Source organism: Oenanthe melanoleuca, chromosome 14 (genome assembly GCF_029582105.1).
Source record: "Oenanthe melanoleuca isolate GR-GAL-2019-014 chromosome 14, OMel1.0, whole genome shotgun sequence".
NCBI lineage: Eukaryota > Metazoa > Chordata > Aves > Passeriformes > Muscicapidae > Oenanthe > Oenanthe melanoleuca.
Window position 1 is genome coordinate 5,683,697 of NC_079348.1, and position 24,274 is coordinate 5,707,970.

At 46.7% G+C, this 24,274-nt stretch overlaps 1 protein-coding gene across 1 annotated transcript; it reads right to left on the reverse strand.

Annotated features, from left to right (window-relative positions):
• Nucleotides 1-10,619: 10,619 nt before the first annotated feature.
• LOC130259489 (cytochrome P450 3A24-like) lies at nt 10,620-22,047 on the reverse strand. Its single transcript, XM_056503804.1, has 13 exons — nt 21,767-22,047; nt 19,070-19,163; nt 18,482-18,534; nt 17,293-17,392; nt 16,657-16,770; nt 16,285-16,373; nt 15,164-15,312; nt 14,208-14,335; nt 13,470-13,554; nt 12,974-13,134; nt 12,349-12,575; nt 11,374-11,536; nt 10,620-11,236 (listed from the first exon to the last, which is right to left on the reverse strand). Exons 1-13 carry the CDS (start codon nt 21,940-21,942, stop codon nt 11,153-11,155), a joined length of 1,623 nt encoding a protein of 540 aa, XP_056359779.1. The 5' UTR covers nt 21,943-22,047; the 3' UTR covers nt 10,620-11,152.
• Between the last annotated feature and the right edge of the window lie 2,227 nt (nt 22,048-24,274).

A 24,274-nucleotide genomic window follows, 5' to 3' on the forward strand; every position in this document is an offset into this window, starting at 1 on the left:
GTGGCTCAGGACTATTTGTGGTGACACAGAGGACAAGAGGTTCTGGCTGCTCCTTGTGCTCCCCAGGGGCCAGTGACCTTCTGCTGGATTTTCAATGAGCATTTTGTACCCATTAGGAGCTGACAGTGATTGGGATGTTTTGTCTCTCCAGCTTCTCCTCCACCTCCACACGAGTCATTAAGCAACACTCCAACTCCTCTGCTTTGTGTCTCTGTCCCCTGTCACCTGGAATGGCTTCATTCATCAGCCTCCCCTTGTTTTGGCTGTGTTGTAGTGGTTTTTTGGTCTGAGGTGCACCAATCTCCATGGCCTGCCAGCACAAGGCACTCTTTCCTTCACACCTTCCTCTTCCAGCTTTTCTTCTCTGCTGGCTGCTCCCACACCCAGACTTTCCTTTCTCTGCTGTGATCTTCTCACCTCTGAGCATGTTCCTTGTACCTTGGCTTTAATAACTGGCCACAAGAAGGAAAGGATGTTTATATAGGAGACAGTGAAATGTGTTGTGAAATGGATACAGTGCCCTGAGAATGAAACTTCACTAAGAGACAGGAAAATTCTAACCTCAGAAATCTCTGACAGTGTTTGGACATGTTCTGGTTGGTAGAGCATCCAGATTTTACTGTTTGCAGATTGGACTCTCAACTGAACCAGGTGCTGAACAAGTGCTTTCCACAGGTCACTGTGTCCAACTTCATCCTGAGCTGCTCCAGCCCAAGGCCAAATTCACTCCTGAAATAAATGTCCCTCAGAGAGCCGCATGCCCTGGCGTGGAGCATCTCCTGCAGCAGCCTGAGGCTGCAGGGATCTCTCAGCAGGGTGGTTCCTGTGGCAGCTTCTCCTGCTGGGTTGGTGCCTTTCTGCTCCAGTTCCTGCCCCAGCTGGGGACAGCCTGCAGGGACAGCATGGTGCTCCAGGGACACGAAAGGACAGAGGAAGTGTCCTGCTTTAGCTGGGATAGAGTTAATTTTCTCTGGTACACTGCCCTGGGCTCAGTGAGAGCAGTGCTGGAGACACTGATGGCTGAGTTGCTGCTTAGGGGAATTTACCCTGAGTCCAGGACTTTTCAGGGTCTCATGCTCTGCCTTCCACGGCCAGGAGAGGTGACCCAGAGTGGCCAAAGGGGTGTTCCTACCAGTGTGTAACTGGGGGATTTGCTGCTGGGGACGGGCTAGGCATTGGTCAGTGGGTGCTGAGCACCTGTACTGTGCATCCCTTGGTCCTCATGGGATTTATTCCTGACCTGGAGACCCTCAGACCTCCACTAGACAGGCCCTGAATCATCAGGCAGGGATTTCCTCCAGCTGAGGATGGACAAGAGCCTCCTGGGTGGGGACAGGCAGATCTTGCCCAGCGTCACCTGGGCTCTAGCCCCCACCCACGAGCCCAGAGCCCATTTAAGCTCAGCCTGGGTGTGCTGCTCCTCTCCTGAGCTCAGCTGGAGATGTGCAGGTCTGCAGTGAAAGCACAACTATGCCTCACCATGAACCCCCAGCACCCATCTGAGGAACATGGCCTTTCCCACAGTGTGGTAAGATGCTATTTTGATTTTTGGGATTTGTGCCTTTTGCTGTGTGAGTTTGCTGCAAAGGCTGCAGGGTGGGACTGAATGTCCAGGGAGGGGTGGGGACAGCCCTGCCCAGCCCTGTGTCCCCTGCTCGTGTCTGAGCACCACAGCTGCTGCCCTGCAGTTTGGAAAAGCCTTCCTCAGCTGCTCAGGCTTTGCACAGAGCTGTGAGTGCATCAGAAGCTCCATCCCTTCAGGGGAAACTGATGTTTCTGCATGTGAACAAGAGTGGGACCCTGGAGGTCCCAGGCAGGGGCTCAGGAAGCAGTGTAATTCCCTTCTTACCCACAGAGATCCAGCCTTTCCTATTTGCTGCTGAACATTTTTCATTACAATGTTCTTATGATGCTGTAGGGCTGGAAACATCAGGAATATAAATCAGAGTCTGTCATTCACAGGCATCATGTTTATTTTACATTAATATATGCTTTCTGTTAAAATATCACAGATTCAGTTGTGAACCTTGGCTATTATCAGAAGCTTATTGCAATCATTTCTCTTCCTTTTTATTTATGCACATGAAATGCTGTGTTTGATGATGAAGTGGTTTGTGACTGAAGGGATCAGGATGTTTGGGAAGTCACAGCCTGCATGGCCTCTGTGCTCTGACTTAGCAATTCTGCTGCCTCTGTTCCCCTGGGTTTTACCTCTTTTCCTGCTGGTGAAGGGAGGGAGCACAGAAAGCACCTCCTTTACTTCACTTTAATGCCTAATATGAGACTGCAGTCCTGTCCTTAGCCGAAAAATCTAGGCAGAAAAAATAATATAAAAGGTGTCTGTAATTCTGGAAGGATTTGAGGATTCTCTGGGGAGGCTGAGAGCAGGGAGTCCTTTCCTGCCACCTCCAGCATCTGTCACCTGTGAAATGCTGCTGAGAAAAAGGACAGGCCTTGTTATGCTGGGCTGGCTGGTCGGGCTCAGAAGGGAGATGTGTAACCAAGTGATGTTTTCCAGCTGCAATGCTATTTCCAATTATCCAGGCACATCCATATGGATGTGCAGACCCCTGCCAGGCTGAGGGTGGGCTCAGCTGGAGCCTGGCATGGCTCTGCTGCCATCCCACCCCAGATGGGCAGGGGGGAGAGCAGAGCTCTGTCCTTGAGCTCTCCTTACTCCACAACTTCATCCTTGAGGTGGGAGAGCAAAACTTTGTCCTTGAGGTCCCTGTGGGCTGTCTCTGGTGATTTTGGAGTGTTGTGCAAAGCACTGATTTCCTCCAGAGCCTTTCCTCCCCTGGTGCTTCAGCTCAGGGCTGTGGGCAATTAGCTGAATTGCAGGCAGGCAGGTTTGGGCATCCTGCAGGATCAGTGACAGGTTTCCTGCAGGGTGTGAGTGAGGATGCTCCTGTTTCTCAGAAGGGTTGTCAAGGATCTGAATTCTCCTTTGGCTGCAGTAAAAGCTCTTAAACCCATTCAGCCCCCATGAGTCTGGTCCCAGGCTGACCACAGAGGGCACAGAGGTGGGGAAGTGACCCATTGTACTCATCAACCTCTGATGGGCAATAGGAAGGTGGAGGAGGCTTAAAGGATGCTCTTCTCCCCAGATTTCTGTTTTAGGTGCTGGATCTGGGCTTTAGAAATGTTACAGGAAGATCTGCTGATTGGATATGAAGAATAGATTTGGTGTTTTTTTCTATAAGCTTCATTTATACTCATTAAGGTGCTGCAAGTAATAATACCAGGAAATAGATTTGCAGGCAGAAGTATGATTTTTAAGTTAAGGATGTTCATTTAATTTCAGCTCTTGTCTCCTGGATGTGCCTCCTCCTAATGCTCTAAATAGCTCTTCTGCCTCTTTGATGTTTACACCCTTCAAATGCATAAAGACAGTTCTCTACAATTCCTCATTTTGCCAAGCAATACATACTTAGTGCTTTTCATCTCTCTCCATAAATCAATCCCTTTTCTCCAACAGGAGCTAGAATAGGATTTTTTCCCTTATTAGATTTGTACTGAGAATTTCTTTTTTCAGAAACAGATAAATGATACAAGGTTTTTTCATGACAAAGCATCCTATCATATATTATTAGCAAACACTTCCACAGCAGAACAGGAATAAAAATAGAAAATGGGCTATAAAAAAAGAATGTGTAGCAGGATAACATTTAATCTCACAGTATGATACTGAAAGTGGAGCATTTCCTTCATATTTCTTTGCAGATCTTCAAGGAAAGATCCAGGAGGCCTCCTCAGAAACACTTGGCATCTTTTACTTAAGATTTTCGTTAAATTCTGTGTGATCCTTGACACAGAGTTAATGAATTTTTTCCTTATTCAAAAAGCCCACCCACTGCCTGTGGTGTGTTTGAAGCTTCAGATCTGTCTCCTGGCTCAGCTGCTGCTCCTTCTTCCCAGCATCTCAGCATCAGTAGTACCCACTCTATTCCACAAAATTTAATTGAGAAACCACCTGAATGATTAAAAAAAAAAAATCTCAGATCCTTCTTATCCCAAAACCAGAATTTTTTTATTTACTGATTTTTGGTAGGAGGCTTGAAGGTTTAGGGTGTCTCACATGGCAGGCCAGGCTAACAGGTCCATGATGATCAATCCAGATTTCTCCCTCTGCCAGACCCTGCCCAGGGATCAGCCCTGGCACTGGGCTGGTGGCTGCACCTCAGGGCTGCAGTGAGGTGAGGTTTTCTATGGAAAACAGCCCCTCTCACATCTTCCAGATTTCTGAAAGCAATTTTGGTTGAGGTCCAGCAACTCCTACAAAAAAAAAAAAAAAATTTAAAATGAAATTATGGGTGAAAGATGAATACTGAAACAGATGATTTCAGCAGATTTTTGTCAGGGAAAGCTCTGGGGGTCAGGCTGCCCTGGGATGGAAGCACATGTGGATCACCTGGACTCGTGTCCAGCCAAATTCTGCCTGATTCTTCCCTGCATTGCTCTTTCAGCAGTGAAGAGAGGCTGATCCAAGGGTTTGTTTTCCTTCCTTGTGGCTCCAGAGATGATTTGGAGAACAGGAATGTTCCCCTGGGCCAGCTGCTGGTGCTCAAACCCCACCTGGGAGGCTGTTCAGAGATGGGCAAGAGACAAGAAGCTTTAAACCTCCAACGTTTTGGTGATTATATAATAAATGTGGGAAATAATGAGCTGTGCAGCTGTGCTGTGTGTTTAGGGAGGGAGCCTGCAGGGACCTTCTGACTCCTTACAAAGGAGCAGGTGCTGCAAAGGAAACCAATATCTGAAACTTTTAGCAAAATTCCAAAGATCTTCTCTGGAGCTGCTGCCAGCAAGCAGAGAGAAGGCAGCAAACCCAACGTGAATTTATAATAAACAAACCAAAGCAGTGCCAGAAGTTGTTGTGTGCTGGGGTTTGTGACAGTGCAATTTAATTTCTCATTGTTCTCGCTGTCCTTAGAGCAGGGTCAGCACAGCAGAGGGTCTGAGCACTTCCCTGGGGCAGCTGCTGCCTGGACACCCTGGCAGGTCCCTGGTTTTGGAAGCTCTCAGTGCTTGCTGCAGAAACTTCATTGCTGCCACCTTGGGGCCTGCTGGCTCCCTGAGATTTATACTCTGGCATTTTTTGCAGTTGGGCTTTTGCTAGTCTAAAACAGTTTTTGAATGTCTTTTAGTTTTCATGGTGGTTGTAGAATCATGAATTGATTAGGTTGGAAAAGATCTCCAAGACCAAGCCCAGGACTGAACTGTGTCCCCAAGTGCCACAGCTACACAGCTTTTCTACATTTCCAGGGATGGTGAGTCCATGCTTGACAATTACCCGTGAAGGCATTCTCCCTAATATCCAACATAAACCTCCTCTGGAGCAACTTGATGCTGTTTTCTCTTGACCTGGGAGAAGGATCATCAATCACTAAACATGGTCCCTCTCAGCCAACCAAAACTTGCAGGGTTTTTAAATTGGAAGGCAAGGATTTCAAAAATGCATGGTACTCTTTTGCCCAATTTTAATTGTATTTCTGATGTGTGCTTGAATGTTTCTGTCCCTCCACAGGAAGTCTGGAAACTGCTCAATTCTGCTATTGTACCTGGAAAGAGATTTCTGTAGCTGCTCCTACTGTTGTTGTGTGGATGTTCAGCACAGCAAGGAGCTGGTGGTGGGAAGGTTTCTTAAATTCAGGTTGTGGGGTATTGAAGAGCCCAAGCAGACCAATTCTATGTAAGACAGAAAACCCCTGAAGATGGCAGTGGTTTTGGTGTTTAAATGAGTACCTTGGTGCAGAGCAGCTCCCTGCCATGGCCTGGGCTCCAAGCTTATCCCCTCAGACACTCCCAGGTGGCTATCTCAGCTGGGTTTGGAGAGTCTGTCCAAAGGCTGAGATATCCCTCTGCCCTTTGGGTGTGTGGATATGCACACAAATATAAATAGCTGTATCTACACCTGGCTGCTAAGTCTGTAACAGCTCCTGCTCTGTGCTCGCTGCAAATTCTGCTCCTTAGGGCAACACTCATCCTGTGAACTCCCTGAAGATAAGGCTGTCTTGCTGAGTGTTTCCAACACTCCTAACCCTCATGGGCTTTCATTTCCCTGCTGGCTTTTAATGTAATGTAAAGATTAGAAATGATATCTTCCATTAAAACTTTATTAGGTGGCTCTTCCACTCAGGAGAGCGGTTTCACTTCCTCCCGGCTGAGTGAACTCCAGTCACTGAAAGTGGATGTGAAAATGCAGAACAGGGAAGGAGAAAACCACTTGCAGTCTTGGAAATGTGAGGAAAAATAAGATTAGTTTGTCCAGGAGCCTGTCTGGGGCAGCTGTAGCTCAGTGTAGAGCTCTGGGCCAGGGCTGCACTGGGCACAGGAGTGTGAAACCAGCATAGAAACACTCCATTCTTGGCAAGGGGCATTTATCCCACTTGTACATCCTGCAGATTTCCCCTGGAGCCTGTTACAGTCACTGGGAGCAGCAGGATTTTGCTGACTCCCCTGGATGAGGCTCAGGCTGCTGGTGGGGTGATTGATGTGTGGTTACCCCCAGAGCAGCCTGAGTGGCAGCAGCTGACCTTCCTCAGAGCATCTGCACCACTCCTCGCCTTCCCTCTGGCTTCTGCTGTGACCTTTGGATACTGATTGATCCCAGATTAGTGCTTGTTAACAATAAATAGCCTGAAATTAGGATACAAGTAGACAAGTCCTGAAAAGGTTAGACAGGCTCATGGCAAGCTAGTGCAAGGCTGTGCTAGGGGTTTGTCTTTGTGCTCTATTCTCCAAAAGTGTTTTCCATTTTTACTACCTCCAATTTCAAAGCAAAACCAGCTGGACAGCCCCAGGATGGGGAGCTGTGGTGTGGCACCTGTGTCCCCTCAGCTGGGCTGCACAAACTCTGACACAGTCCAGGAGATGAACTGTAGCTCATTTTCCTGGGCTCTCCGTGCTGTGTGGATGGAATCAGTACTTTGCCAAGTGAAGATGGGTAAATGCATCCAGCTGTGCTGGACTGGCTTCAGTTCATAAGTGGCAGGCAAGGTTTTTCATTTTCCCTTGAACAGTTATAGTGTCTTCCCCACTCCATTTGCAAACTTGTGGCTGCACAAGTACCTCTGAGTGGGCTTATTTATTATACATATGAATGTCTGGAAGCTGCAGGCCTTGGAACTAGGTATATTTGTACCCAGAAATTGTACTCAACCATGCAGGGAAGCCCATGGAGAACATCCCTGATCATCAGCTATGAAATGGTTAAATAAAAATTTTGTTCTAAATGATTAAAGGCATTTTGAGCATATTTGCAGCATTTGCATGAACAAAACAAAAAATCTTGGAGGGGAAAATTATCTGTGTTGTGGGTGATACAAAGCTGCATCAGTACCTATAAAGTGCCCCAGCAATACAAGAGAATTGGAGTAATGAACAGAAATGCTCAGTTAGAGCTTTTTCCATATTTTATGTTAATCATTAGTTAGAGCTGAAATTAGCTTTAATTGATATTAGGAGTTGAAAAAATGAATCCTCTGGAGAATGAGTCTCTTTAACCTTTAATGATGCAGTAAATAAAATATCCTGTCAACATTTGTGCAATAGTAAGGGCTTTCAAAATTCCATATCTGTGTGGTGAGCAATTCAACATGTCCAATTCTCTCCATTACAGCAGAGAAAAGTGATGTCGCTGCATAAATTCAGCTACAGGTTTTCCATGTTTCCAATCCATCTGGTAGTTGCCCACACTGGCTTATTATTTCTACCAGGGAGATGGAGAGAGGAAGAAGGGGCTGAGATCAATCCCAGTCCTGCTTGTGCTGCCTTTCCCACTTGTGTCCCTTGACTTGCAGGCTCCTGATGCCTCAGTAGAGGTAAAAGGAGCAACGCTGCCTGTTCTTCCTTTCAGGTGAAATATGCCTGGAAATGTTTCATTTTTCACTTTAAAGGCACAGCAGAATTGCAAAAGACTTCAATACTTTAGGGACACTTAGTTTGCTAATAGTCAGACCATTCTTCTCTCTGTCAGGGCTCAGCCTGCTGTTGAAATCTCTCATAACTGATTTAGTGAAGCACATGAAACATGCCCTCACTGTAAGCAGGAAACCTGTTTTTCATAACACCCATTTGGTCATTGCAACCAACTGGAAGGATTACATCATTTAGGAAAGTTAGGAGTGAGGGTGACTGTAGTTAACTGGGAAACAGAAAACAAATTTCCCCACTTAAAACCAACTTTTGTCTTTCACCAGGACTGATGCAATAGCAGTTCTCATCCCATGGGGTACAAGTCTCCTGTGGAAAAGTCCTTTCTGTGTTAAGGGGAATAAATTTCTTCATATTTGCAGAAGTTCCTGAGTGATGCTGGTATTTCCCTGGGTGTGAGTCTGTTACACTGCAGTGATGTGAAAATAACTTCTCTGAGACAAGGTTGTAAAGCCGTTGAGAAAACCATGTATGATTTTAAATGATGATGAAACAACAATTTTCTTTGTTCTTTTTTCCTTCTTACTTGGGTTTTGGGAGGAGTTAGGTGAGGAAAAGAAACAGAAGTGTCTGCACAATTAATTTCTACCTTACATTATTTTCTTTCCTCTGATAAGACTCATCTATTTTGGGACAATTGAATGTCCCAGGCCTGCTAAGGATGTGTAGAAGCAGTGCTCAAGCACTGGAACAGGCTGCCCAGGGCAGTGATGGAATCTCCATCCCTGGAAGTGTTCAAAGAAAGTGTTTGTGACACTTGGGGACGTGGTTTATATGATTTAGTGGTGAGCATGGTGGTGGGTTGATGGCTGGGCTTGATGATCTTAGAGGCCTTTTCCAACCATAAAGATTCTGTGATTTTATGAATCAGCAAGGAGTCCAGATAAAATAAATGTTTTATCAGCAAAAACCATTCAGGAGGTGAGTTAGGCTGTGCTATGCCTGATTAAAATGAAAACAGCCAAACCAGGGAAAGCTGATGGATGCCCAGGACCAGCAGACTCCTGGCCGAGTCACTCCTGAGGGGTGACCAGCAAAGCAATGGGAAGTGCTGTAATGATGGAGGCAGCCCTTAAAAGCAGAGTAATTTTATGGAGTTAAGACACGGAGGATCTAATTTTCTTCTAGAAGACTCATTACCATGATTTTGTTACACATTATTTATGGGCTGTTATGATAGTCCTGGCAGGTCATAATTGGCTGAAGCCGGAAAATTAGTCACATTTTTCACATTTGGAAGAATGATCTGTACAGTTGCACTTAATGACTTCATTCCTGAGAGCCCCGTGCAGGAAGGAGCTGCTGGGCTGGGGTGTGGCTGGATTAACCCTTTGTGCTTCTGGGCACCCTGGAAAGGCACCTGGGTTTGCTCATCAGGTGCCAAAAGGACTTTCCACAACTTCAGAGCAGCTCTTTGGCACATAAGTGATTTCCTGCTTTGATTCTTAACTTCCTCTTTCTGTCTCTTCCCTTGAGCCTGAGTTAGTTTTGCTTGGCACTGGATTTTCTACAGAAAAATGTCCTTTTTAAACTGATTTGTCCATGTATTGCACTCTCCCCATCAGAGCCACTGCAGCATCAGTCAGGCAGAAGACTCAGCTCTTCCAGGGATGGTTTCTAACTCCTGGTAAGAGATGGGCAACAGATTAAACTGAGGCAGGGCCCCACTGGCAGCACTCCTCAGAGCCTTGCTGTGTACACAGCACAGCCCAAACAGTCTATCACAGATGATGAATCAGAAGGGAGCACTATAATTGTTTTATCTGCCTTTTGAGACAGCACAAGCTGCTTACTCCTGAATTAGAGCCTGGTGAGTGTTGCTGTATCTTCCAGAAAAATGGACAGCTTTGATTTGGGGATTTCCATGGATGAGGAACCCACTGTGCTGTTGCCTGTCCACTCCCAAACCCCTGAATATTCACTGGTAAAGAATGGACCTGAATTGTTGGATAAATTTGTACTGTGTGGGTTTGCAATATCTGGGTCATGTTGCAGCTTTGTCTGCTAGACTAAAGAGAAAAGCACATTGCCATGGGAGGAAATTACAGACCATGATCCAGCAAATAATGCCTTGGAATGAAGAATGCCAGGAGAAAGTTACAGGATAACTTGATTTGATTTGCAGTTCTCGTAGAAACCTTTCCCATTTCACTAATACCTGTTTTTGGTTGGTAGGTGTCATAGACCAGCACAATTTCCTCCCACCTGCTTTTTGATATTCCCTGATTAAATGGCCAGGGATGGCATGAGCCAGTGGGTCAGAGCATCCTGCTGGTGACAGCAGCAGCTCAAACCCCAGCACAAGCCATGACAAAACCCTATCCACATCTCTGGGAGGACAGGCTTGCTCCAGGCTGTGTGCAGACCTTTCCTCCAGGAGACTGGCCCTGCTGCAGGGCTGTCCCCTCCTCCTGGGAGCTGCTGCTCTCTCTAATCCCTCCTCTGCCACTCCAGCACGGGAAAGGGTTGGCCAGTGCTGAACTGAAGGCAACCTCCTAATCAAAGTAAGAGGTGGGAGCTGGAGTGTTCGTAAAATGCCGTACAAATGGGAGGGTTTGATGGCGTTAAATGAAGGATCAGATTCATTAAATTAAGTGGAAAGCAATGTACATGGATGATTTCAAGGGTTGAGGCTGAATACGGGTTTTAAATAGGAAGTGATCAGCTGCTATACACAACACAGAGCAGCTCTCAAACATTTTTAATGACAGTATTTGTACACATTTTAGTTTAATTAACACATGGCACAGGAGACGGTTGGTAACTAGGATGTGTAGTCTCACACCAGTTGTCTCAATTAGAACACATGAAATTTCAAGCATCAATACACCCAGAAGAATAGCACCCGGCCCTGCCCGGTGAGGTCTGGCATTTTGAATTTCCATCACACCTTGTTTTTCTTGGATGTGGCAGTAATTCCTTCCCTCCAGATGGAGAAGTTCCCTTGGAAGTGGATGATCAGCTTCTCATTTGGATTTATTTCTGGTTTTACAATCAAAATTAAGGGGACTGTGTATTGTCACTGCCCAGTGATCCATGTCACATTTCTGACAGCTATGTTTATTAGTAAATATGTAGAGATTGTTTCCAGAATTAACTGGAGCTGCTTTTCTGTGTCTGCATGTGCAGGAGAGAGTTCCTGTGATGTATGATCTCTTTGTTTCCATCCATCCCTGGATGCTGGGGCTCTGTGCCTGGGTTTCAGTTCCTGGAGGGTTCAGGTGCTGCTCCGGGGCACCAACTTCAGAACAATTGGCTTCTCTGGTGTTAAGAGCCCCACTGAGCTCAGCTTTATAGGGATCTGCAGGAAAGAGAGGGAAAACAGGTGGAGATGGATAAGTTCAACATGCAGAGATGGAAGGTTCAGGCATGGCTGGATCCCTGGTGCTGGCACCCAGCTCTGCCTGTGCCAGCCTCGAGCCCCCCTGTGCTCCTCACCTGAGTCTCTTTGCAGGTCTGGAAGGTGAAATGCTGCATCAGGGAGACGATGGCCACTTTGACAGTCAGGAGAGCAAACCTCATCCCGATGCAGTTCCTGGGCCCAGCCCCAAAGGGCAGGTATGTGTAGGGGTCTATGGAGTCCTTGTTCTCCTTGCTGAACCTGCATGAGGGTTGGGGGAAAGAGATGAAGACAGCAAAACCACAAAACCTATGTATTTATCCAGGGATCTCTCACTGGTGCCCTGCAGAGCCTGCTTTGGGTTTTTCCTAAGGGGTCTCGGGGTACCCCAGAAATGGAGTGCTGTGACCAAGCCCTTGCCCAGGACAGGGTGGGGTCCCACTGGAGGGTTTGATTTTAATTCTGCCCATCCCTATCGGTAGCAGTTGGAAGCAAGGTGAAAATCCAGGCACCATCCTGTCCCACAGCGACAGAGTGCTACTCTGTGGCATTTAGAGAGAGAAGAACCAGAAGTTGTTTTGGTTAGGAGCAGCCTATGGCTTCGGTTTCTCTGGGAATGAGAAGTAGATATCAGTTACAAAAATAACCAGCTAGGGAAGGTTATCCTTGAAAACAAGGAGGGAAGGCAATTCTGGAAGGATTCAGTCTTCAGGCATATTTAGTTGAAGCTTGTATGAAGGGAACAGGTTCAACAAGGAGGATTATAGAGGGGTTGGCCAACAGTTACAAAACCTCCACATTTGACCCCTCTCAGAAAGCTTAAAAACTGGGTACAGGATCCTGTGAGGTATCAGTGGTATTCTCCCAATAAGATTATGTTGTTTGAAACCCTGCTTTAAGCACAAAGCTCATTTTCTTCTTAAAATGACATTCCCACGAGCCTGCAATTTCTCATCCGTATTGTTTGTAAAAAGATAGGAAGAACACCATTAGGAAGCTAATCAGAGATTAATGCTTAATTACTGAGGAAAAAGCAGTGTGATATTTCTTCCCTTTCATTAAGCTTTTTGTACCTTTCTGGCCTGAACTCGTCTGGGTTGGGCCAGTACTCGGGGTCGCGGTGCAGGACGTAGGGCGGGATTGTGACCACCACTCCTTTGGGAATGGTCACTCCATTGATCTCCACGTCCTTCTTGCAGGTTCTCTCAATCCTCCCCCCCAGGGGATACATCCGTAAGCTCTCGTTCAGTGTCATGTCGAGATATTCCAGTTTTGTGAGTGCTTCGTATGTGAGAGGAGCCTGAGGGCAGCAGGAGGGACACCAGAGTGTTGGCATCAGAACGGGATTGTCCTAAAATGACTGTGGGAACCAGAGTGCTCCCAACCCCCACCGCCCCAAATCTGACTCAGACTCGCCCAAGAGCAAAATGCAAGGCAGAAATTGAGCGATTGGTGTTGGTTTTCCAGCCTTGAGTTATGGGAATGCTTGGGAATCCACATCCTCTTGTGCAGAGTGTGGCAAACAGGTTTGAGCAAGTGGGGTGGCTGGAAGGTTCCAGCTGCCAAAAGAAAGTCACTGCAGGGCTGAGTTGTCTCAGTGTGTGTCTCCCAGAGCTCTTGGAAAATCCGTGGTGTTGAGGAGCTAAAGATTTCTCCTTGCCCTGACTGCAGCAGGAGGGTCAGAGAGCTCCCCCTTACCTTGTTGGGCAGGACTGTGTCGATCTCCTGCAGCACCTTTTCCTGCACATCAGGGTGCAGGGCTAGCTCATAGGCCAGGTAACCCAGGCTGTTGCTGGTGGGCTCATACCCACCAAAGATGAAGATGAATGCCTGGGCCAGGACCTCTGTGTCGGTCAGGGCTGTGGGGAGATGAGAAAAGCAGAGTTGGTTATGGTGTCAGCAAGGACCAGGCAGCACCAGGTGGTGTCAAGGCAGGTTTATTGCAGTTGTTTTCTGATAACACTTTTATAACAGCTCTACCTGCCAGGGCAAATCCATTTTATGGAGGAGGCAAGTGATTTCCTGGGTGTAAATGCACAGCAGTTCTGCTCCCTGGACAGGATCTTAGCCCTGGTGCTAGCACCAGGAGACAGTTCCATCTGGAGCTGGTCAGTGAAGATGATGGTGGCACAAGCACCTCCCCATATTCTCCTCACTCCCACTGTGCCCATGGTGAGGATTTGGGTGTTGTTACCTTTGTATGAGTTATTTGCTCCGTTGTTCTCCTGGCTGCCTGAGCGCTGGGACTCAATCATCAGCTGCAGGAAATCCACCCTGCCCTGAGAGGGAAAGCAGGAGAATCTCTTTGGTGACAGGTTCCTTATCCTCAGATAAGCAGATTTCACAGCCTAAGCAATTTTTAGACTGAGAGCATCCCCAAAATGCACACAACTTCCTTACTGAAGAACACAAGGCTTGCTTTTCATTTTGGAAACCTGTCCTATCCATTAAGCCACTGGGTGAGAGAGCAGTGTCTTGAATGAATTTGGGGAAAAGGATCCAAACTCTGAAAGGCAGAATTTTGTCAGGAAGCGGCTGCAGTTTTTGGAAGGCAAGAGGGGAAGGCACAACCCTAAAGGTGATTTTGCTGCTCATGTGCTGCTTACTCTGCACTCTCTCATCCTCTGCCTAATCTTCTTCAGGGAGTCTCTCACTCTCATTACAAGTGCTGCACACTGAAGCTTAGTCCAATTCTGCTGAGCCTTTATCTGGATTTGGCTTCAGATCACGGATGTACAAAGTCCCCCTGATTCTCTGCCAGGACGGGTCAGGTGGGGCTTTTCTGACAGTATTAAAATGAAGTGTTTACACTTGAGTAGGCTCTGGGTTTTCTTGAGTCATTGTACTTTGGCTTCACCTTTGATATCATCACCCTAATTATATCTCACTTCAGTGTACTTTCTGCCACAATTGCTCTCAAATTCCCACTCACCTTGTGAGGCTCCTTTTCACGTTCCTGCTTAATTTTGGCAAGAGATCTCATGAAAAAATCTACAGCATCTTTGGGGAAGACGTTTACGTTCATCTTGACCATGATAGGAATAAGGAATGGGAAAACAACTGAAAAACAAAGAATTAAATTGCACACTGTTAATAAACTCCTCCTCATATCAGATAGCTGTGGATGCTACTGGGAAATTATTTCCTTTTTTAAATTACTTTACCTGAGAAAAGAAGAAACTTTGCCTTTTTTCCCCCCTTGGAAGAGTTTTTGTGCCAAATGGGCATAACCAAGCTGGGTATAATATTAATTTAAGAGAAGACCAAGGCATATTCCACCTCCTCTTTCCAAGACTCTGTTTTCTAAAGACAAGTTACTTCTGGTCACAATAGTCATGTGGCTCAGAAGAGAAATATTGAAAATTGAGTTCTTTGTTCAGGCTGAGTTGTTCACTGCCTTGTTGTGATCATGCAAACATTTTCAAGACCCTTTCATAGAAACTGGCTCCTGATATTCTGTATAGATTCATGAATTCTACATCACCAGAACCTCCTCTATGCACAGATCCAAACTTTCCCTGAGTTTCAGCAAGATACCTAACCTTAATTTAAGGTCCATTGCTACTAAGCTATGGCACTGGAGGAAATTGCATCTAATTACAGTCCCCACTCTCTTCCAGAAAATGCATTTCAGATAGCAGAGCTCTCCTCAAGCCTCACTTGCTTTTCAATCTTCGAATAATTTCCCAGAACTTAATTGGATATTTCTGGGTGGTTCATAAGTTTTTTGAACTGTGGATGCCAGAGGAAGGTTTGGAGGAAGGTTTTACCCATCTCACCCCCAGGGTTTCAGCATGAAGCTCACAACAAGGAAATGATGAGAGGAGGGCCAGTAGGGCTTTGTTCCTAGCAAGGAGAGTTATCCAAGCAAAACCTGCAGCCACTTACATGACAAGATGAAGATTGGGTCAAAAAAGTCAAACTTGACCAGTTTCTTCATCTCTCTGACAAAGGGGTCCTTGGGGTTGTTCATGGAATCAATGTTCACACCAAAGGAAGTGCTGGTGACCACGTCCAGCCCATAACTCCCAAAGATGCTGAGGGAAGGAGGGAAAAAATAGACTGTGGTTAAATATTTGGACTTAGTGAATGTATTTTTTCCTCAAATATATGACTTTATTCAAATATAAGTCTCATAGGATTTCCTGCCTGAGGTTTGAAAAGAAAATTGGATGTGTGGTACTGAACAGCACTTAGAGGAGGGGATAGATTTTGAGAGAGCTTTTGTTTCCAGCCTGCACAGGTTTTGAAGTGAGACAGCTTTTCCAAGGATTTTACAGCAACGTGGAATGGGTTAGTGCAAGGACAGCATGTGGAATTTAGCATGGTAAGCTCTTGAGGAGGGGTCCAGCACACCTTGCCTCAGACAAGCCCTGGGGGTGGTATAATTCCACCCAGAACAGCCCCCTGCTCCAAGCTGGCCAATCCCTCCCCTTGCAGGGTTTTGGTTCAAGGGGGGCTTTGCTGGTTTGTGGTTCCTGGTGTGCAGCTGCCCCTGCTGCATTTTTTGCTTTGAAATTAGGGGGTGCAATACACAGAGTTTTGTCCAGAGCCCATATGGAGGGCACAGATGAGACAAAAACACTCAGAGCCACTCTACAGCCTCAGTCCCCCCAGCAAGGGGGCATGTGAGGGATGAGCATCCCACGGTTCACTGTGGGACAGAGAGGTCAGCATCTTCCATGTCCTGGGGAAGGAGAAGGTGCTGCACAGAGATCCTGGGTGTATGCAGGGAAAACTGGGTTTTCCTGCCAGTCTTGGAGATATCTTGCATCTGTGGATTCACAAAGCTATGCTGGAGAATATTCCTTCCTATCTACCTCTGGGAAGTCTCCTAACATCCAAATTAAATTTTCCCCTTTTAAATTTCCAGTCAGGCTTTCAGCAAGTCCCATTCCTCCTTTCAGAGCCCTGGCTGGCCCAGGGAAGGATCTGCATTGCTGGTAGCCAATGAACCACAGCACTTCTAACAAGGTTTGCTCTGCCTGCTGCTCTTAGCAACTACTTACTCCTTTACAGCTATAGAGCTGTTCTCTTTCACTTGCTTTTGAACGTTCTTCACCAAAACTTCCCCATAGTGCTTCATTATAGGGAACATCTGTAACACAAACCAGGCATGGTCACTTCAGTACAGCACATTTTACTCCTTCACTCAGGGAGTTGGCTCATGAAGACTACAGGGAGTTTCATGAATATTTACAAAGAAGATGTCTCTGCTCAAGTTTTATTTTAAGACTTTCCTGGTTTCAGTTAGGCATAAATTAAACAGGCCAGCTTAGCTGCCAGGCTGTGACTAAAGAAATCAGAGCCCTGTGATAATCTCAGCCTGAAAACTCTGCTTACTGACCGTGGTTGAGGCTGTGCCTGCCCCTCTGGTTTACCTCCTTTAGCTTGCCGCTGGTGAAGGTTGGGGAGAGCACGGTGCGGAGCCTTTTCCAGTGTTCATCCTCAGCCAAGGAGATGGCATTGCTCAGCACCCCGGCCAGGTCTGTGCGCTGCAGGGGAAGGGCAGCTGTCACCCCAGAGCAGAGAGCAGCCTCCCTGCAGGGCTGGCAGCCTGGCATGCAAGGCCCTGCCCGGCAGAGCTGCTGGCCCCTCTCCCATCCATAAATAATCCTCTTTCCTGCACTAAACCAGCTCTGAGGTGCCATTCCCAGCCCCAGAACTAGTCCAGTGAGCCCAACACCTGCATGTCTGTGTGTCCCCACCGTGTCCCATCCTTGCATCCCAGCTGGTGGCAGGTGTGCATCCTTACAGACTCCTGCACACTCACACAGAGCCCAGCCCATCCATATACACACAAATACCCAGGTAGGTGTGAGACCAGACTTGCTCTGCTCCCTCTGCCAGCCCTGGTGTGCAGTCCAGGCTGTAAGGCAGGGGAACAGTGACATGCAGTGGTCGTGTTCAGCAATCCCCACAGTGCAGCCACTCGTTCCCAAAGGATGCTTGGTGTGCCTGTCTCCTCCTGCACTTTTCCTGCACCCTGTGGTGGAGCACAGCACTTCTGCCCTTACCCTGCGGTTGGTGAAGGTGCTGTAACAGTCCTTAACCAGCACAGATTTGATGATCTGGGGGTCTGTGACAGCCAGTGTGGGTTGCCTGCCATCATAAATCCTGTGGGGGGAGAAGGGGAGGCAGGTAAATAACCCCAGATAATTGAAGTGTAAGCCTTGGCTGATGCCCTCGAGACAAAATGTGTTGAACAAATGTTCTTCCATTGCCAGCCTTGTTGCTCTGTTGTCTGAATACAGAAATGCAGAAAGTAGAGATAGAAAAGGACTCCCAGACCTTTTCCCTTCTGGTTTTGTAAATGACAAAGGGAGTAAACACCTTCCAAATTCACTGGGAAATGAGCAGGGCTCGGTTGCTCAAAGGACCAGATATTAAATGAAGCATCTTCCCTTCCTCCCCTGGCTCTGTGTTTTTCCAGGCACTTAAACACATTACAGTATTAGAAGGAAACTTGTTCGACCCCTTTCAGGCTCTTGAGTTGGGTGTCTGGAGACTTGGGCTGACAGCACTGAGACATCCTTGGAGATGAAACTCAGTCCTTGTTTTTGTCTTTTGAAGCTGCAAGTTCTGAATGCTTCCCTGGAACAGATGTAGATTAAGCTGATTTGTGCTCTCTACCCATTTGTGTAAAGATACATTTTCCAGACTCCACTTTTTAAAGCTACTGTAGGGAAGAGTAGATGCATCATACAGGATATGCAAGGTTGTAGCCTAAGTTATAACAACAGTGATAAAAGCTATGGGAGGAGGTGTCTAGAACAGAACAGCCATAACTGCAGCAGGAGGGGATCAGCAGCACAAGGAATTCTTTGGATCAGCTCCAAAGGGAGTCACTCACATTCCTCTACTGTTGGTAAACCAGAGTAACCCAACGTCCCAGTTCCAGATCCTGCTTTAAGTAAATAGTTCTGCTGATGATTTTGTTAGGGACAGGTGAGGACCTTTTGTTACCGGATTTTAACTGCTTTTTACAGCACTGGTCAAAATAGTTTCTGTGTGATGTGGCAGTGACACAGCTCTGCATCACCAGGCTCCAGTGCAAGCACCAGCAGCACCCTGCCACTGCTGTTCTCATCCTGTTGGCAGTCTCAGGGCTGCAGGTAGAGAAAAGGAACTTTCCTAGTGAGTATTTTTTCCTCTTTGCACAGATTCTAGTTTTACTCTCAGAAGAGATCAGTGGCTCATACTCACCCCCAGACCTTCCCGTATTTCTTGAAACATTCACTGTCAAATTCCAGGAAACCCTGTGGAGAGCAATTTAAAAATGCCATGGATTATCCTGGCTTGAAAAAGACCCACAAGGACCATCCAAGTCCAACTTCTGGCATTGCCCAGGGCAGCCCCAAAAATCCCACCACAAGTCTGGGAGTACTGTCCAAATGCTCCTTGAGCTCTGGCAGAGTTGGTGCTGAAATATGAGAGGATGCAGTGGAGGGAATGATGTTGGAGATGGTGTGTGGGGAGGAATAGCTCTGAATTAATGTTCAGAGCTGCTTTATGAGCATTCCTTCCCTTCAAAGCCATGATGAAGCATAAATGTGCCCTGTGCTTTGAGTGAGCTGCTGCCAGGTCATGGCAAAGAGCAGCTGGAAATCAGCCAGCCAGGAGTGCCCCTTTGGGGATGCCCCATGGTCTGTGCTGCTCAGCCTCCTCCCACACTGGCCTTTGCACAGGCCCTGTGTGACAGAGGAGCTGGCATTTGGAGATAAGGTATCATCACTGTGTATCTGTTCAGCCACAGCTGTGCCCCAAGGAGCCAGGAGGGCTCCAGGCACTCACCTTGCGATATTCCAGGCATGTCCCGAAGAAGGGCAGAGGTCTTGGTCCAGGAATGCCCAACTTCTTGAACAGACCAAATGGCCAGGTGCCATATCTGTGGGGCAGAAAACACAGCAGTGTTACATCACTGGGCATTGGGGCTGGGAGCTCTCCTAAACCTGGACACTGCAGCAACATCCCTTGGGAGAGGAGTGAGAGGAGGTTGATCCAAGAAGTGGAAAAAAACCAGTTCAAGTGAAAATTGCCCTGTAAAAAACTACTTGATAATCATGGTAAGGCTCACACAGAGCTTCAGAGGGATCCTTTTGGTGTGACAGCAGTTGTTTCCACCAGAGCAACTGTGCAGACAGCATCTTGAAGTCTTTAGCAAAAGTCCTGAGTGGAGCTCATTGCCTACCAAAGGAGAGGCAGAAAACAGAGCTGGAAGAAGGAACACCAAGCTTACATGTTTTTACTGAAGGGAAATCAAAGCAATACCAGGAATTATGTCCCAAACAGGGCTTTTGTCAAACAGTACTTCAATTTCATTTATTGTTCTCCCTCCCTTAGTCCAGCATTAGCTCAGTGGAAGCCTTGTCTTGATGGTTTTCTCTTTAGATTTTATTGACAGCCTTGCAGATTTCTTTCCTCTGAAGCACCCTTCTGGCAGCTCTAAAGTTATTGCTTCTACCTCAGGGCTTTCTCTTTCTCAACAAGGGCCTGGGCTGCAGCCCTTTGAAGCTCATCTTTGGCTCTGTTGAAAGAGCTCCTCAAAATATTTGGTTTTAGTTAGTAGCTGCAGCTTCCCAAGTGAGCAGTTCATTGAAGAAGGGATGTAAAACAAGGAAGGTTTGGCAGGGGGGTATCAGAGATCCTCTTCAGGATTTTGGGGATGCTTATTTGAAAAAGCCAAAATCTAAGTTGAGATTTAGGGAGGGTCTCCCTTACAATTAGTAAATGAGATCAGTCCCCCCCAGCACAGCTTCTGCCAGAGCAAAACAAAGCAGATCCCACCTTATGGTCCAAGCAGGACCAGTGAAAAATGGGAAGCTGGGTGTATTCAGGTGAAGAAAGGTTTTACAGAACTCAGTTTGTCAATGTTTAATCTTTTTTTGTCAAAGGTTAATTCAGTACTAGGAATCAAATGTTTGTGGATTCTCATTTGTAATGTTTGTAGGTAGCCAGGGCTACAGGAGGACCAGGAAATGTCAGACTGGGCTGGTTACAAAGCCCAGAAATACAAAGCCCAGAAATACTGTAGGAAAACAGGCTTAAACCACTTGAAACATGGCCAGGAAAATGTAGTCTAACACTCCTCCTAACTAAAATGTGTCAGGGCTTTCTGCAGACTGAAAAGGACCATTCAGTGTAAAGCCAAAGAATAATCTTTACTGCATCCTAGCATGGGTGTGAACCAGAAATGCTTAATCTTCCCTCTTGTGTGAACTAGGACAGGGTTGGCCCATGTGGGCAAGAAGCATCTAAACAATCTCTATATATCAATAGGCAGTGAAATTTCTATTTTAGCTCTGATATCAGAGCACAAAGATCTGGGTTCAGTCCCTTTTGCCACAACAGAATTACAAGTGCCTGCAGAAGGTGCAAGTCTGGTAACCAGCAATGTTAGACAGCCAGAGAGTTACTGAAATATGAGAATTTGGGTCAAGATTGAGGGTGGCTTTTTTTGGTTTTGTTGTTTTGGTGTGGTTTGGGTTTGGTTGGGGTTTTTTTGTAAGAGTCAGCCCCAAACAGGCTTTTTGAGTGATCCAAATCACAGGAACAGATTTGAAAAATATGGCTAAAACTTTCTGATCTTGCTGAGCTGCCGTGGCTGGAGCAGTGCCAGGGCAGACAAATGGGCTGGTATGCACCACATCAATCCTTGGGGTTTATGGCTGGCAAGGCTCTGCCTCTGCCCCAGGGCTTGTCAGTAGTGCCCAGTTTGTCAGGGCAGCCTGGCTGGCAGTGTCCCAGCAAAGGGGGTTTTAACCAGCCCTGCTCTGCTGCAGTGCTGGATGGCACCAGCAAAGCCAAGGACAGCATTTCCTCCCTAGCAGGGGTCCCCTGCAGCACTGGGGTGCATTTCTGCTGTGGGATTTTGTCTGGAAAGCCAGGAGCACGTGGCTGGCATTGCTCTGTGCTCCACTCCTTCCCCAGCATGGGTGGCTGAGAGGAGGGACATGGGATGGAAATCAAATCTCTGCAAAGGATCCCTCCTGGTCCAGGTGCCCCTGAGGAGAATCTTAGCTGGGCACCACGGCAGAAACCAGAGGGAGCAAAAACTGATGCTATGAATATTCTTTTCCTGGTGCAGCAGGGTCATCTCCTGTTGGCTTGCCTAGCATAGCAGCCTCAGCTCAGCCAGGCAGGCACAGCTGGATGTCTGTAAAAAATAACCTGATGGATCAGGACCCTGACTGAGACCAGCACCCTGATGGTAACCAGTACCTGGCATCATTATTATTCAATTATTCTTTTGATGCTTAGCAGCAATCTCATAACTGGATGGGAATACTCCAAACCTTGGAGCAAGATCACACACCTGTAAAAGTCTTTAGACTTCTCTCTCTTCTCTGGGGCTACATCCCAGAGCCTGGTTAGATGCTGGGAAACTGGAAATCACACCTACTCTTCAGCAGATTAGTTGTGTAAAAGTGAGCAATGGCAAGAAGAGAGAAATGGCAGGAGCAAAGAATTAATAAAGAATATTTTACTCACACTAGCAGGAGGACCACGAAAAGAAGTATAAGGGCCCATGTTTCTGTAGAGAAAAAAGGCAGAAGGCTCATTTCAGTTCTTCTCTGATTGGCTCTGAGTTCTGCCTTGGTGTGCTTGTCCCACGTCTGTGGGAAATAGGAGTGTTTCACACTGTGCAATCTTTTATATGCAGTCATATGATTTAGGGGCACTCCTTCTGTCACAAAGGAGGAGGAGTGGAAGGCAAAGGTAGAAAAGTCTGCTAATCTGAAAAACACTATTCATGTGATAGACAACTGCCTCACTGAACTGTCTAAGGTTCAAGTTATATAATGCATGTGTTGCCAAACATTTCGGCTGGTTTCTGTGTTGTAAGTAATAACTGCCTTCCCATTGGCTCATCCCCTGGGCTCCTACACCAAACTAAATAAAACCAGGTTACAATGAAAAGGTAAATCTCAAAGCATGTGTCAGGGTTGGTTTACAAAAGGGAAAGAGAAGAGAAAAGGTTATTCACATATTGTATGACAAGAGCTTTTCCGGCAGATGAATCAACTTTGACAGTATTTAAGATTTTGTTTGAAATATCTCTGTTTCTGGGTTGTGAAGTGCAAGCGCTGCCTGCAATGGATCAGAGGCAGCTTCTAAGTAAGGCAGGAATTTGTCCCCTCTGAAGGCTGTAGAAGTTCAGTCCACCTTGTTTGCTGTCTGTGGCCAGGTGTTTTGTAAGAGAAGTGCTGTCACCCAGCTGTGAGCAGTCCAAGTGCCACCCTTTCCAAAGCACCACTCATGGCTCGTGAGTGAAACCCATGCCCACTGTCCTGCAGCAGCTGGGGGAAAGGCACAAGAAAAGGGAAAACACAAATTTTGGACAGGCTCTTCTGCAAGGATGGTGCTGAAAATCAAGAGCAGGTGTGAATGTGCTGAGAGCAGATTATGATGTGGAGGAAACTGAGCTCTTTGGATGGTGTTTCATAGTGGGGATCAAGCCAGGGCAGGAAGTTCCATGGTTTGCATAGATGTGCACTACAGCAATTTTAGAGCTTTGTTCAGAATTCTAAAATGAGAGATTCCCTTCATACTGGCAGAGCTGCTGGCTTCAGAAGGGAGTTTGCTGTCTGCACTGGACGCAAGTAGGTGGGTTTTTAATTTTTTGGCATGTCGGAAGCCTTGTGTCTGCAAGGATGTGGGTGTGGTTGATGCTTCACTGACTGAGCAGTGGATCTCAGTCCACATTCCAAGTAGCATCACCTGCCTTATCTCAGCATTCATATCTCATTTCACCTTTGCCCAGCCTTTCATCTGACCCCAAAGGTCAGAGCAATTTTAGATTATTTTGTAATAAACACAGTTTGTTTTAGTTTGACGTGAACAGGCAAGTTCATGACACAGCTCTCCAAGCCCGTGCTGGGTCCTGCCTTTCTTGATTCAGAGATGTTGCAAGAGCATGTGATTCAAGGGGTGCTTTCCCCTTCAGGAACTGGTCACAGCAGTGATTGGTGCTCCAGGGCTCATCTTTGCCTATTTTGACATAGCCTTGAAATTTGAGTTTACTGGGCAGCAGAATGTTCCCAGCTCACTCTGTTGGGAAATACATAAACACAGTTTATTCAGGAAATAGGAAATGGGATTGTTGTAGGGCTCTTCATGCTCAGTAAAAGTAAGCCTCAATCTTTGTCCTCTCTGGGTCATTTTTAGGGGTAACTAGAGTCTCTGGGAAAATTTGTATGAAAAACCAGAGATGCAAAGTCTTGCTGTGATTCTGCATGGTGACCCATTGATCTCTGCCTAATGGACTGTGCCTATCAACTTCAAACAAACAGCACAGCCCCACCATGCCCTTAAAGCTGGTGGATAAACAGAAAAACCCTGGGTGATTAATCCATGCCAAAGGAAAAACAGCTTCCCAATCATCTGGGACAGAATTACTGATTTTCACAGGTAGGGCCAGCTCAGAGCCAGTTTATACCAGATGGGCACTCTGTTAAAACTGTAAACCCCCAACTGTGGTGCCCTCAAAGCTGCTCAGTGTGCAGCACAGTTGTTCCTTCACCCTTCCAAGTCCTTTATAACATCTTAGTCCTCACCACCACAGGCTTTACTCCCATCCTCTGCTTCCCCTGGACAACTGCATCCCACCATGAGTTTAGGGGAGCTCTCCAGGTGTCTGGAGCAGAGGCAGTGCTCAGGAGAGTGAGAAGGTGCAATCCCCAATTATGGATGAGGGAACATCCTGCTGGTGACACCCCAAATCCCATTCATGGGTGACAATGACATACACCATGCTCAGCCCGTGTCATTCAGGCTGAGTTTCCAGCATGGTCACAGGCTGAGAGGTTAAAAAGCCAAAATTTGCAGCAAAATCAGAAGAGAACTGAGCTGCTTTCCCATTTCTAATGCCCCTAAGAAGCTCAGATTAATGGATTAATGGCTTTCAGGAAAGCAAAATAACAACACGTTGTTAAGTGCAGCTTAACGAAGGGAGTGCAGCAAATCCAGGCTGTGAACAAGGTGTGAGGAGCAGGAAGG